Genomic DNA, 15,150 nt, shown 5'->3' on the forward strand with positions numbered 1-15,150 from the left:
CAGACCAGGGGTTCAAAAGTTAGTAAAAGTATCTTTTGTCCCTTACTGGCAGCATGGCAATCTGGTTTAAACAGGTTTTACAGAGGCCTCTATCCTGGAGACAATGGGGAAGTAATTAAATTACCTCCCAGGACAGAGGCAAGACTCCATTAACCACATGGTTACAAAAAGACATAAAATTCTTTAAAAATACATCAAGTCACCTTTTACACATAACACACAGACATTTCACATATCCCCAGATAGCTGGGATCTGAGCGCACAAAACTACCGAATAGCGCTCAGATCCTATTCACACAGTTCAATTGCCATGGAGCTAAAGTCTTTCCCATAGTCTTTCATTATATGAATGGGCTCCATGGCGTGGCTATCTGGGGTATCACCATTCACACAGGGCAAGTACTGAATGACCCCACTGTATTTAAAGGGCCAGAATGAGTGACATACACTCTGGTATGGCCGAATACTGTTTTAAAAGGGCCCAATCTCCCAGGGCTATAGTCCAAAGGCAGGAGGCGGGCAGCCAGGCTTCTCCAATGAAATGTGGCGAGATTGCTCTCGTCACACAGACCTCTCTTCCTCCAGAGAGCATAGCAGGAACAACAGCTCTTACAAGAACTTACCCTGGGGAGTAAAGTGTGATTATAGCAATCCCCAGAGTGTAGTTATCCCATCCCCCAAGCATGAGCCAAGGCTTCAAGAAAGGGTCAAGCAGGTCTGTTTAATGAGCACCAAAGGACTTTCTTTTATACAAGATTTTCCACAAGGTTACCACCCACGAGGGTCTTGTGGAACAGCCAATCAAACACATTACAATACAGTCAGACACTCCCAGCCAAGGCACACAAACCCTCCCCTCTGCCTGTGATATAAATACTAAACACAATGGGCTAACTTAATTATCACAGGCAGAGAAATATACAGTTTTACACAATATTCATAATTTCCAAACCATACATGCAATTCACATAAAAGTATTCACATATTCTGAACCAGCATATGCAGTATACAAACATATGTCAAAATCAAAGAATTTTGTCGAGTGGTTCAAAGGTTAGGTGGAAGTCCTATTTGACCGACTGCAAGCATGGCTTTCCTGCCCAAAACAGTTCCACAGATTTAGGCTGTGCAGCCGGTCTATCTTCTCCTCTATCCTAGAGATAATTGGCTTAAGTGGGTGTGGTAACTTAATTATCTCCAGGTACAGAAAATATCTCTATTTACAACAACAGTAAAAATATATAATGCCTATTATACTGAACAGATAGCTTGGATCTAAGCGCTCAATATGTCCGAACAGCGCTCAGATACCACGAACAGTAGCAAACGTGTTCCCATGGCCGTACCTTATAGCTGCAGATAAAAAAGTGTCCATCAGACCAGAAATAATTATGACTTAAGATAAAAGCTATGCATTGAATTAAAAAGTCAGAAATTGAAAAATATTGTTTATCTGGCAGGTTGGTGTATTTAAACAACTTGGAGGTCCGTGCCTACTGAGCCTTACAGTAGTGTCCTTTAATTTATGGGAACACAGTGGGAGGTAGGAGATAGAAGACTCCTTACTGAATAAATATCGGTACTTGTGCAGAGAAAGAAATGACTACTGTCTTTAATGGATCCTTAATAGCATAGTTTGCCGATAAACATTCTCCCTTTATCGGTAGCTATTGCCTAACCGATAAATAAATGATGTTTGTAGCTCTGGTCTGGTTACCAAGAACAAACAGAAATTTCCCATAGAAACACACTGGCAGCAATGGAAAAGGCAAAGGGTAAGAAGCCACAGTATTAGCTCAATACAGTGTTGCAATCATCAAAAGTGAAGCAGCTAAAGTAACTCCTTCCTTGCTTGTTGTACAGAGGGAGATATAGATTGGAGGCTAACTCCCCTAGTATCTATCTGCTAGAGACTGGAAACTGACTCATCTGGTATCTATCTGACAGAGAGGCTGTACATCAGTCCCTAATTTCCTCCCAACACCTTCAAGGGTGTTCTAATCTGTAACTAACTCTAAAGTAGAGCAATTGCTGCCTAATGTGCCATCACACTAGCTGTATGGACAGCACTGTATAGAGTGAAGACATCTATATTAACCAGTGAGGGTCTAAATACCCATAGTGATAAGCAAAGGTGTCCCTAAAGTGAGCAAATCAGTGATAAAGTGAGAAAAGAGCAAACGCCCGACGCGCGTTTCGGTGTATTAGAACACCTTCGTCAGGGGCTAAGAAAAATTCTTAGCCTCCAATCTATATAGAGTTAGCCTCCAATCTATATCTCCCTCTGTACAACAAGCAAGGAAGGAGTTACTTTAGCTGCATCACTTTTGATGATTGCAACACTGTATTGAGCTAATACTGTGGCTTCTTACCCTTTGCCTTTTCCATTGCTGCCAGTGTGTTTCTATGGGAAATTTTTGTTTGTTCTTGGTAACCAGAACAGAGCTACAAACATCATTTATTTATCGGTTAGGCAATAGCTACCGATAAAGGGAGAATGTTTATCGGCAAACTATGCTATTAAGGATCCATTAAAGACAGTAGTCATTTCTTTCTCTGCACAAGTACCGATATTTATTCAGTAAGGAGTCTTCTATCTCCTACCTCCCACTGTGTTCCCATAAATTAAAGGACACTACTGTAAGGCTCAGTAGGCACGGACCTCCAAGTTGTTTAAATACACCAACCTGCCAGATAAACAATATTTTTCAATTTCTACATTTAATCGGGTACATGCCCTTTGGTGGACTGGCACCACCCACTGACCACAATTCTTTGCCTGTCTATATCCCAATACCCCCCTCCTTTTTCCAACTATAGAGGAACTTGGGATTACCAGGCAAACCGTTTATCCTGAATTAAAAAGTCAGTTTGGTTGTTTTCGAGTTCTGAGTAGACAGCCAAAGAATATTGTATGGCCTCGCATCCTTGCAAGTGTTCAATAACTGTGCAAAGCGAGGTGACATCTGCTGTAACTAAAAACAGGTCATCTTCCCAGTTAAAATCAGATAAGTTTAAATTTGAGTGGAGTCTTTGAGGTATACAACTAGATTTTGTAAGTTATGATCTACATACTTTGATAAGTTTGCAGTTAAAGACCCTATACCTCATATGATGGGTCTTCCAGTAGGTTTCTGCAGTTTTTTGTGGATTTTGGGAAAATGGTAAAAAAAAACAAAAAAAAAAAAAACGGTATTCTAGGAAATTGTACACACATATATTTGTATACTCTTCCGTTAATGATTCCTCTCTCTTTCCCATACTCCAACATTTCTTTAAGTCTTTCTAGATATTGGGGGTGGGATCCTTTTCCAATATCTGATATGTAGAATTCTCTCCCAATAGTCTCAGGGTTTCTTCTATATAGTCTTCAGTGTTAAGGATGACCAATCGCCCTCCTTTGTCCGCTAGTTTTATCGTCTAGCTACATATTTCTTTCAGAGAGTTTCTTTCTTTTTTAGTTAAATTATCCTTAGTAAAATAAACGTATTTACTGCTATTCAAGCAGGATTTCCTACTACTACATACAAGAAGTAAGAGCAGCAGACAGCTTCTGAAATTATTTTTTTCAAGAGAAGACACAAGTGTCAAAGATATTACTAAAATGTACATTTATTCACAATATATTACATATATTTTCTCGACATACAAAATGCATTGTGTAATAATATAACGTGTTCATTTATTTGTTATAACTGCACCACATCCTGCAACAAGTTCTATGAATGTGTCAAGGTTCTGAGCTCCGGTCTTCTAACATTAGTTGGAAGGTCTGCATAGAACGCTGGATTCTCAAGAGATGAAGAGATTTATCCTGCACAGGGTAACAGCAAAGAACAAGACACCGAATATACTTTGTTAAAAAATATGGACATAGATTCTAAATTACACATATATACATTTATTGGCACTATAATAGTACACACACCTAAACCCAGCTTTACTTTAATAGATATAATGAAATCCATATCAATGAATTCAGAGTGAGCAGATCAGTGTCTAGTTACACCATGTCCTGTCCATCTTAATCCATGATCTGGTCTGCTCCTGCATATCTAGTCAAACTGCACCCTTTTCCAAAAGTACAGCACCTTGCATGCCTTCAAAGGAAAAGATCTCTTGCCCTCTGCTGTATACCAAAGGTTGACTACTTTGGATTAAATAAGGTGGGGGCAGATACATGTTTGCTCATTACACTGGGTCCCTAGGAAGCCATGGTATCATAGGATTAAAGCAGAAGAAGGCAAGGTTTACGTTTTGCGAGATGACGCACTAGATCTCCAATGTGGTTTATCTAGATGTCACCAGTTGCTTCTAAGATGCAATATCTGGTTCACAATCTTAGCACCGAACATGCTAATAAGGGAAGTGTCTAGAACAGCTAAATAGTGGATACCTCAGAGTCTTCCATCCCGTGTCTTGTCTTTTCCTGAAGCTCGCATTGTAGTTTCAGGTATTTGGTCTTTAGTTTAAGGAGTTCCGTTTCTGGGTTAACTAGACCCTGAGAGAGAAGTAAAGCGAGACAGTTTCACATAAGAAGGGGGATAAGCGGATAATGCTACATGGTTATAAATGCCTTATGACAGACCCACACGCAGACAAGATTCCATTGTGGGTTATATGTTCATCAAACGCAGCGAGATCAACTTGTGAATGGCGCAAGACAAACCATTAAACGCCAGGCAGATAAACAGGCAACATTAACACATTACAAAACACATACATTAGGCCATAAGAGATCTAAGAGCAAATAAATTACCATATATACTCGAGTATAAGCCGACCCGAATATAAGCCAAGGCCCCTAATTTTACCCCAAAAAACTGGGAAAACTTATTGACTCGAGTATAAGACTAGGGTGGGAAATGCAGCAGCTACTGGTAAATTTCTAAATAAAATTAGATCCTAAAAAAATTATATTAATTGAATCTTAATTTACAGTGTGTGTATATAATGAATGCAGTGTGTGTGTGTGTATGAGTGCAGTGTGTATGAATGCAGTGTGTGTGTATATAATGAATGCAGTGTGTGTATATAATGAATGCAGTGTGTATATGAGTGCAGTGTGTGTGTGTGTGTGTGTGTGTGTGTGTTGCAAAGCCTTGGTGGGGGGTGGGCAATTTTAATATAATTTTTTAATTATTTTATTTTTTATTATTTTTTATTTTTTCGTCCCCCCTCCCTGCTTGATACATGGCAGGGAGGGGGGCTCTCACTCCCTGGTGGTCCAGTGGATGGGCACTGTGTAGGAGGGGGGCTGGCAGAGATGTTACTTACCTCTCCTGCAGCTCCTGTCAGCTCCCTTCTCCTCCGCGCCGGTCCGTGCAGCTCCCAGTGTAAGTCCCAGTGTAAGTATGACCCCGCGGCTCTCGAGAGACTTACACTGGGAGCTGACAGAGGTGCTGAACGGACCGGCGCGGAGGAGGAGAGAGCTGACAAGAGCTGCAGGGGAAGTAAGTAACAGCTCTGCCAGCCCCCCTCCTACACAGCCCCATTGTCTGTATTATGGCAATGTAAATTGCCATAATACAGACAATTGACTCGAGTATAAGCCGACTTGGGGTTTTTCAGCACAAAAAATGTGCTGAAAAACTCGGCTTATACTCGAGTATATACGGTAATAATAATAACCAAAGCATCAGCAATCAAATAAAAAGGGAGAAAACAAATGGTATTAGAATTATTTCCCTATATAACTAGGAGTAGTATAGAATATCCCGATTCTAGTTATACCAGTACGGAATATCCCGATTCTAGTTATACCAGTGTGGAATATTTCGATTCTAGTTATACCAGTACGGAATATCCCGATTCTGCTTATACCAGTACGGAATATCCCGATTCTGGTTATACCAGTGTGGAATATTTCGATTCTAGTTATACATGAACGGAATATCCCGATTCTAGTTATACCAGTACTGAATATCCCGATTCTAGTTATACCAGTACGGAATATCCCGATTCTAGTTATACCAGTGTGGAATATTTCGATTCTAGTTATACCAGTACGGAGTATCCCGATTCTAGTTATACCAGTACGGAATATCCCGATTCTAGTTATACCAGTGTGGAATATCCCGATTCTAGTTATACCAGTACGGAATATCCCGATTCTAGTTATACCAGTACGGAATATCCCGATTCTAGTTATACCAGTATAGTATATCCTGATTCTAGTTATACCAGTACGGAATATCCCGATTCTAGTTATACCAGTGTGGAATATGTTGATTCTAGTTATACCAAAACGGAATATCCCGATTCTGGTTATACCAGTGTGGAATATCCCGATTCTGGTTATACCAGTACGGAATATCCGATTCTAGTTATATCAGTGTGGAATATCCCGATTCTAGTTATACCAGTACAGAATATCCCGATTCTAGTTATACCATTACGGAATATCCCGATTCTAGTTATACCATTACGGAATATCCCGATTCTAGTTATACCAGTACAGAATATCCCGATTCTAGTTATACCAGTACAGAATATCCCGATTCTAGTTATACCAGTACAGAATATCCCGATTCTAGTTATACCAGTACGGAATATCCCGATTCTAGTTATACCAGTACGGAATATCCCGATTCTAGTTATAGCAGTACGGGATATATCCCGATTCTAGTTATAGCAGTACGGAATATCCCGATTCTAGTTATAGCAGTACTGAAAATCCTGATTCTAGTTATAGCAGTACTGAATATCCCGATTCTAGTTATACCAGTGTGGAATATCCCGATTCTAGTTATACCAGTACGGAATATCCCGATTCTAGTTATACCAGTACGGAATATCCCGATTCTAGTTATACCAGTACGGAATATCCCGATTCTAGTTATACCAGTACGGAATATCCCGATTCTGGTTATACCAGTACGGAATATTCCGATTCTAGTTATACCAGCGTGGAATATTTCGATTCTAGTTATACCAGTACGGAATATCCCAATTCTAGTTATACCAGTACGGAATATCCAGATTCAGGTTATACCAGTACGGAATATCCCGATTCTAGTTATACCAGTACGGAATATCCCGATTCTAGTTATACCAGTACGGAATATTTCGATTCTAGTTATACCAGTACGGAATATCCCGATTCTAGTTATAGCAGTACGGAATATTTCGATTCTAGTTATACCAGCGTGGAATATTTCGATTCTAGTTATACCAGTACGGAATATCCCGATTCTAGTTATACCAGTACGGAATATCCCGATTCTAGTTATACCAGTGTGGAATATTTCGATTCTAGTTATAGCAGTAAGGAATATCCCGATTCTAGTTATACCAGTACGGAATATCCCGATTCTAGTTATACCAGTACGGAATATCCCGATTCTAGTTATACCAGTGTGGAATATCCCGATTCTAGTTATACCAGCGTGGAATATCCCGATTCTAGTTATACCAGTGTGGAATATCCCGATTCTAGTTATACCAGTGTGGAATATCCCGATTCTAGTTATACCAGTGTGGAACATCCCGATTCTAGTTATACCAGCGTGGAATATCCCGATTCTAGTTATACCAGTACGGAATATCCCGATTCTAGTTATACCAGTACAGAATATCCCGATTCTAGTTATACCAGTGTGGAATATTTCGATTCTAGTTATACCAGTGCGGAATATCCCGATTCTAGTTATACCAGTGTGGAATATTTAGATTCTAGTTATACCAGTACAGAGTATCCCGATTCTAGTTATACCAGTACGGAATATCCCGATTCTGGTTATACCAGTGTGGAATATTTCGATTCTAGTTATACCAGTATAGAATATCCCGATTCTAGTTATACCAGTACGGAATATCCCGATTCTAGTTATACCAGTACGGAATATCCCGATTCTAGTTATACCAGTACGGAATATCCCGATTCTAGTTATACCAGTACGGAATATCCCGATTCTAGTTATACCAGTGTGGAATATTTCGATTCTAGTTATACCAGTACAGAATATCCCGATTCTAGTTATACCAGTACGGAATATCCCGATTCTAGTTATACCAGTACGGAATATCCCGATTCTAGTTATACCAGTACGGAATATCCCGATTCTAGTTATACCAGTATAGTATATCCTGATTCTAGTTATACCAGTACGGAATATCCCGATTCTAGTTATACCAGTGTGGAATATGTTGATTCTAGTTATACCAAAACGGAATATCCCGATTCTAGTTATACCAGTACTGAATATCCCGATTCTAGTTATACCAGTATAGTATATCCTGATTCTAGTTATACCAGTGTGGAAAATCCCAATTCTAGCTATACCAGTACGGAATATCCCAATTTTAGTTATACCAGTACGGAATATCCCAATTTTAGCTATACCAGTACGGAATATCCCAATTTTAGTTATACCAGTACGGAATATCCCAATTTTAGCTATACCAGTGTGGAATATCCCGATTCCAGTTATACCAGTACGGAATATCCCAATTTTAGTTATACCAGTGTGGAATATCCCGATTCCAGTTATACCAGTATGGAATATCCCAAATCTAGTTATACCAGTATGGAATATCCCAAATATCCCAAATCTGGTTATACCAGTATGGAATATCCTGATTCTAGTTATACCAGTACAGAATATCCAGATTCTGGTTATACCAGTACCACGAGGACTGTTGGATGTACCACATGTGCCCACTCGATTGCCTGCTTATTGTTTTCAGGTCATCATGCTGAGGATCTCCATGTCTGTGTGGTCCCCTTGTTCCACACATGTGTTTAGGCTTGATTAGAAGATTGTGCTTGTCCCATTCTAAATATGATAAAAATAATGAGGCTTGGGTATTAATGTCTCTTTTGGGTATGATATTGTAACACAAGACTTGTTCACATCAAAGGACTCCTTATCTGGGAGGCAATCGAGACATATGGCAAAGGAGAGAGCTAGTTTATCCTGAAGCCAGACTTCCAGGCCACTTATGTGTGACTTATCACAACTTACAGAATAGCTCTGTTGGGGTCCCAGCATTAAAGAGGAACTTGGGTTGTAAACCTTCTGCCCTTACCTACAATATCACCTCTACCAGGCAGCCAGTTCATATTTGCACTACACAAATTACATTAAATGGCAGTATTCTATAGTGCAACAATGAATGATGTACCCTTGCGGTGACATCTCCCCCAAATCCCAGCTATTCGGTGATGTAACTTTCGTGGAGTTCTGAAATATTAAAATGTGTTTGTGGGGCGTTTTAAAATGTTATGTTTTTTTTGTACCTGTGAGATAATGGAGTCAGTACAGTTCCTGACTCAATTATCTCCCAGGCACAGGGGAGGAGTTTGTGTGTAATTGCATGAAGTCCCCCTGCTGGGGGTCTGTGTATAACTTGCCTGTGCCATGTCCAATTACGATCAGTTCAGTTGTTCTCCCAGAATTATGTGTCGTCTAGTTACTGGGAGGGGAAGGGGATAATCACTGGTCAGCACTTTGTTCCAGTTCATGGAGCAGGGAAAGTCCTTGCAAGTCCTGTTCCAGGACTGAGAGGCTCCAGGAGGACCCCAGTCAAGCCAGGGTGACTGGGGCAGAAGCGGTGAGGTTTTTCCTCTGTTCCAGATAGGAAACGGTCCTTGGCAGAGGTACCCAGGCAGGGTACAGGGAGCTGCGCCACAACGTTGTCACGCCGGACTTTAAACACCATCATATACTCAGGAGGAGTGATGACTACCCAGTCTGTACAGACCCACTGAGGACTGGAACTACGGGGCGGTAAGAGACTGTTCAACCTGCCCCTGGCTAAGTCCTTTAATAACGGCTTAACAACATACTGTGATACTGGCCTATAATAATAGACTATATTAAACAATAATTATTGTCCCACTAATTGCACTTTACTTCGTTTTACTACTTTTGTGTTGCTTTTTATGTGATATATTTTTTTTTTTTTTAAATATTCATGTCTTTTATAAAATTATAATAATATTCACAGAGCCACTCCATTATTTGTAGTTGTTTTTTTATGATAACAGCAAAATCCTTATTACTATAGTGCACAATAATGTGATAGCATTTTCTAGGTTAAAACTGTGAAAAAATATCAGCAACTTGCAACCAACTTCATGCACAAACGTGGTCTAATGGTTCATTCGCATATAAAAAAAACAAGCAAAACCACTGATATTTGCGTAGGGATCTAGTATAATGCATAACGCAAGCAGGTATAAAGAAAAGGCCAAGCAATGGTAAAGATAGTATTGGACACATCTATGGCTTATAACTACTCAATAGAGTATTTAGAGTTAGTAATGCAACAAAAAGCTCTCAAAGACTAAGGATATGAGGAGTTATTGTGTACAAGGTGAGGGAACTGCAAAGCACAAAAAAAGGGGATATGGTCATTAGGTTGTGGTTCTCAAGCTGGTCCTCCAAGTCTATCAAATATACAGGTTTTCAGGATTACTCAACTCTGTCCAATTGATTTCAATAAAACCTAGATAATTTTGGGGTCTTGTTTCTTGTAGAATCAGTACTGTGAATAATCTAAGCTTCACCACTGAACCATCAATGCATAGATGGTCCAAGAAGTAATTAATTGTTGATATGACAATGTGATCATTAGGTACCCAGTAAGCCAACTGCTTTGGGCGTTAGGCTGTCTAAACGCAATAGGAATTGTTGAACAGAGAAACTGGAGGTTGAGATGTTCCATGTTGTTGCTCTTTATGATCAGGGATTTCATGGTAGAATAAGGTAAGACTGAGTTGTGAAGAGACATCTGATTCAATGACCTGCAGAAACATATCACTAACCTGTAGGTTAATATGAACATGACAGTTCTCAGTCACATCTCCAACAGCCCATCCACGGAGGTCTTCATGTTGGGTTCCCTGTTGCAGAATATGGAGGTGAATGGGACCACAGAGTGACAGAGTCTGAAGAGGTGAAATGAAAGACTGAAGAGAGAGGAGGTCTTCTTCTTGAGAGCAGACGATATGAACTGAGGAAGCAGGAGAGAACATGCAGTGATGAAAGGAGAGAGAGAGGGCGATGAAAGGACGTACATTGTATTTTGCAGTTGTGTTTGTAGTTGTCACTGGCTGAAAGTACACACCAGGATCATTGTTTGTTCTCACAATGGTGCCCATTGAGGGAGAAGCAGCCAGCATGTTACTGTATTTAGAATAATACAATAATGTTTTAAAACCTGTCTTTATCTTGTTTTATTTGGCATCACGTTAACCATATCGCTACATTAAAGAAGCTATAACTTAATCATGTCGTCCTTCTGAAGGAACGCTCAGTCAGACTATTCTCTCAGCAACGTTTCTACAGCAAGGCCTGGTTTGGTGGGACAGCAGTTTCTGCCCTCTGCTTCAGTCTGTAGATGATTTTGCCATTTGTTTCTATGTACTGCTTGTAACTGGACTGATTGCTGTCCTGTCACACTGTTAGGGAATCCAAGCCATGTGTTCCTAAATTAAAACCTCCTAATATGTTCAGAATATTTGTGGCTGCGGAATCTGGCCAGATTCACATTCCACTTAGGAATGAGAGTTTTGTACAACTTTGGACATCAGTTATTGTTATCATTGAGAGTGGCAGATGGAACCTATTGTGTTAAAATGTTCAGACCATCGGATGGTGCCACAGTCTCCAAGCACTATAAGAACTACAGTGTTCTGTACTGGATATGGTGCATGACGCGCCCCAATAACGCTGGTCCTCCCACACTAAATTGTCATGTTATGCGGTAACTTAATGTGATGACAACGTGGACTGCAATGGCACCGCTCATCATTTTTTTTATAATCTCTTCATGAATAAGTTAAGCATTTAACATACAGATCTCACTTCTACTGGGTATTCTACAAAGAAAAACATGTATCAATACCTTCTGGACGTGCTTTGGTCAAATTGTATTCACTCCTCATGTTACGCAGCGCTCTGATCACACCCTGGACAAGCTCAAAATGACATTCCTCCTCAGGGTATTGCCAATGTGCCTGCAGGACAGATACACAATACTCTTCCATAAAGTTACTTCCTTTAGCCGAGTATGTTAGCTTAGTTAGCATCATGGGAACGGATATCCACGGGAGCAATTAATGGCATACAGTATAAGCAGGAATGCGACACATTACCCATTCTAATTATATCTTCTTTAAGAGGGCAACGAGAGGCAACGCTGCTTTTCCGAATTCTGTCACTGAAGACACTACTCAACACATCACTATAAAGGCTTGAAAACACATTGATCAGCAATTTGTCACAGCCTCCTGGGTACAATTAATCAATGATGCCCTTTAGAAGAAGTCAAGCATATGAAATATACAGAGCATTCTGATAACAGACAGAGATAAAGTGGTTTTGGTGACTATACTGTTAACACTAAGGACTATGGGATCTCAATATAATTATTTGTTGTGTTAACTAATCTCCTAAAAGCCCTTATGTAAAGCTTTCATAACACAGAGATCACTTACCGTGTGGCAAGGAGAGGGGTATTCTGCCACACAAACGCTGGGGGCACCGTCTAAGTTTGCTGGGGGAAAACGCTGCCAAAGTTCTTCTGCCAAGAATGGGGTAAATGGGGCAATGAGTCGAAGAGTGTGCTCAGCACACCGGTACAACACCTGGCAAGCATCGGATGCATTCGGCCCCTTTAAGACTGGTTTCACAGCTTCCTGATGAGGTTGAATGGTGAGAATGTAAAAAAAAAGAAAGAGAGAGAAATTGAGAGAATGAAGAGAAATGCTGGCAAGAAAGAGTGAAAGAACAAATAAGGTTGGAGGAAAACAGAGAATTCACTCTGGACAACCCACCCCACAGGTTTGGAAATTTCCTCTCTCACCAGATAGATATCACAGAAGCTCTGCACCCAGAATGCCTTGATGGCTGCCGTGGCCCCGTGGATCTCACATGATTGAAGCTCCTTCTCACACTCCTCTGTCAGCTGACGTAAACGGTTCAGAATCCACCGATCCATGGGTTGGTGTGGTTTCAGCTAGCACAACCAAAAAAACAGGAGACATCTCTATCAATCTGTGGGTGTAATAGCCATACTAAATATGAAGTTTCATGGGCAGAGTGAATACATAATATCGAGATGTAGTCACACGGGAATGTACTCATATTTCGACTTTATGTTACAGCAGGATCAGAAGTCATGGCTTCTATGGACATACTGATTACTGAATTGCTTTAACTCACAGTCTCTGAAATGGGTAATATTACAATCAGACAGAGCAGAAGGAGAGGAAGTTGAGCTGAATTGGTGAGAAACCATTTTACCTCTTTCACTGGAAGTGGAGTGAAACCTTCTCCGAGAGCAGAAAGCACGAACTTCACCCCATTCCACACTTTGTTACAAAAATGACGGACAGTGAGGACTGAACCCACGTCGAGATTAATATCATCACCTAAAAGAATGGAGGCATGGGGGGAGAATGGTGGTAGATAACGAATAATAAAACCAACATCCATCCAGTTAGCAAAGCGTGCGTGTCTCCCATTTATACTGTGTCCTACACGGACTATGATTAACCATTGAGTCCTGGAAGGGAAGCAGGTCTGAAACATATTTCTCTATGCTCCAGCACTGATCTGGAGAACTATAAGTCTAGATCTGAACATCATATTACCTTGTACTCTATGGGAGCAGAGAGCAAGTCTCAGAGCATCGGTTCCACACTCTGGAATCCCACGAGGATAGTCCTTCAACTGCAGAGAGAGAGATACGAAGGACAATAAGTAACCATCTAAGGTATCTGACAAAGCACAGTATACACGTATGGAAAGACCGGGGCTGTGGGCGGAGCCTGTAGTTGTGGGAGGGGATATTTCAGCCTATAAATACACAGGTCGTCCCTTCCTCTGGGCTGAGACTGTCTGGGTCAGTACAGAACCATCTACTTCCGGTGCAAAGGTCGTCAACACAAACTGTCTAATCTCCAAACATGCTGGTCTTGGCCTAGTGCGGCCCACGCAAGTATCCATTTAACCTCACTCTAGTAAAAAACAGCAGCCTCCTTGGAAGCTCATGGGGCACTGCCTTCTGTTACTGTATTTGGCCCTCACTCGGCCATATCAACTTTTATCATGTCACACTACATTTTAATGTTTTATTTGTCTGCCCTCCAGGTATTCATGCACTCATTGTGCCTACATTGTTTAATAATTATATGGCTAGCTGTTGCAACGGACTACTTAGATTTATGTTGGGCTCAAACTTTGGCCTAAATATGAGGTTAAAAAAAAAATAAAACAAAATACTGCGTTTTTGTTTCATTGTAACAAACTGTTTGATATGTGTTTGGTTACTGGGATTGTTTATCGTTTACTAAGCCATACCTACATATTCAGGCCTTTACTAATTCTGGCTGCTAATGTCCTAATTTCTCACGTTTGCCAGAAGTTATGTTAATACTTTTCTGCAAGTAACACTTTTTAATAATGTGTATATTTAAGTATTTTTCTATTTCTACTGCTTACAATCCTATACGATCTATATTAAAGGGACACTATAGTCACCAGAACAACTACAGCTTATTGAATTTGTTCTGGTGAGTAGAATCATTACCTTCAGGCTTTTTGCTGTAAACACTGTCTTTTCAGAGAAAATGCAGTGTTTACATTACAGCCTAGTGATAACTTCACTGGCCACTCCTCAGATGGCTGTTAGAGATCCTTCCTGGGTCATGGCTGCCTAAAATGCATCCAAACATTCAGTGTCTCCTCCCTCTGCATGCAGACACTGAACTTTTCTCATAGAGATTCATTGATTCAATTCATCGCTATGAGGTGATGCTGATTGGCCAGGGCTGTGTTTGAATTGTGCTGGCTCTCTACCCCTGATCTGCCTCCTTGTCAGCCTCAGCCAGTCCTATGGGGAAGCACTGTGATTGGATCAGGCTACCACTTCTGATGATGTCAGCAGGCAGCTTGCTATTATATATATATATACAGTATAATATATAGAGAGGGAAGAATATATATACAGTGTAATATATATAGAGGGGGCAGTATATACACAGTGTAATATATATAGAGGGGGCAGTATATACACAGTGTAATATATAGGGAGGGCAGTATATACACAGTGTAATATATATAGAGAGGGCAGTATAAACACAGTGTAATATATAGAGAGGGCAGTATATACACAGTGTAATATATAGAGAGGGCAGTA

General features: G+C 40.4%; 1 protein-coding gene across 4 annotated transcripts in view; it reads right to left on the bottom strand.

Moving 5' to 3' along the window:
- Positions 1 to 3,596: 3,596 nt before the first annotated feature.
- VARS2 (valyl-tRNA synthetase 2, mitochondrial) overlaps positions 3,597 to 15,150 on the bottom strand; it is a 64,509-nt gene continuing 52,955 nt past the window's right edge. For 3 of the 4 annotated variants that reach the window (XM_063430998.1, XM_063430999.1, XM_063430997.1), the window contains exons 23-30: positions 13,604 to 13,682; positions 13,254 to 13,381; positions 12,814 to 12,966; positions 12,446 to 12,646; positions 11,854 to 11,965; positions 10,772 to 10,959; positions 4,397 to 4,501; positions 3,597 to 3,814 (exon numbers count right to left, since the gene is read on the bottom strand). In XM_063430998.1, coding sequence (XP_063287068.1) covers positions 3,731 to 3,814; positions 4,397 to 4,501; positions 10,772 to 10,959; positions 11,854 to 11,965; positions 12,446 to 12,646; positions 12,814 to 12,966; positions 13,254 to 13,381; positions 13,604 to 13,682 — 1,050 coding nt within the window. In that variant the 3' untranslated portion in view covers positions 3,597 to 3,730. Of the gene's footprint in view, positions 3,815 to 4,396; positions 4,502 to 10,771; positions 10,960 to 11,059; positions 11,133 to 11,853; positions 11,966 to 12,445; positions 12,647 to 12,813; positions 12,967 to 13,253; positions 13,382 to 13,603; positions 13,683 to 15,150 lie in introns of those variants that run through there. The other variant, XM_063431000.1, reaches the window with a different exon arrangement.

Source organism: Pelobates fuscus, chromosome 9 (genome assembly GCF_036172605.1).
Source record: "Pelobates fuscus isolate aPelFus1 chromosome 9, aPelFus1.pri, whole genome shotgun sequence".
Lineage (NCBI taxonomy): Eukaryota > Metazoa > Chordata > Amphibia > Anura > Pelobatidae > Pelobates > Pelobates fuscus.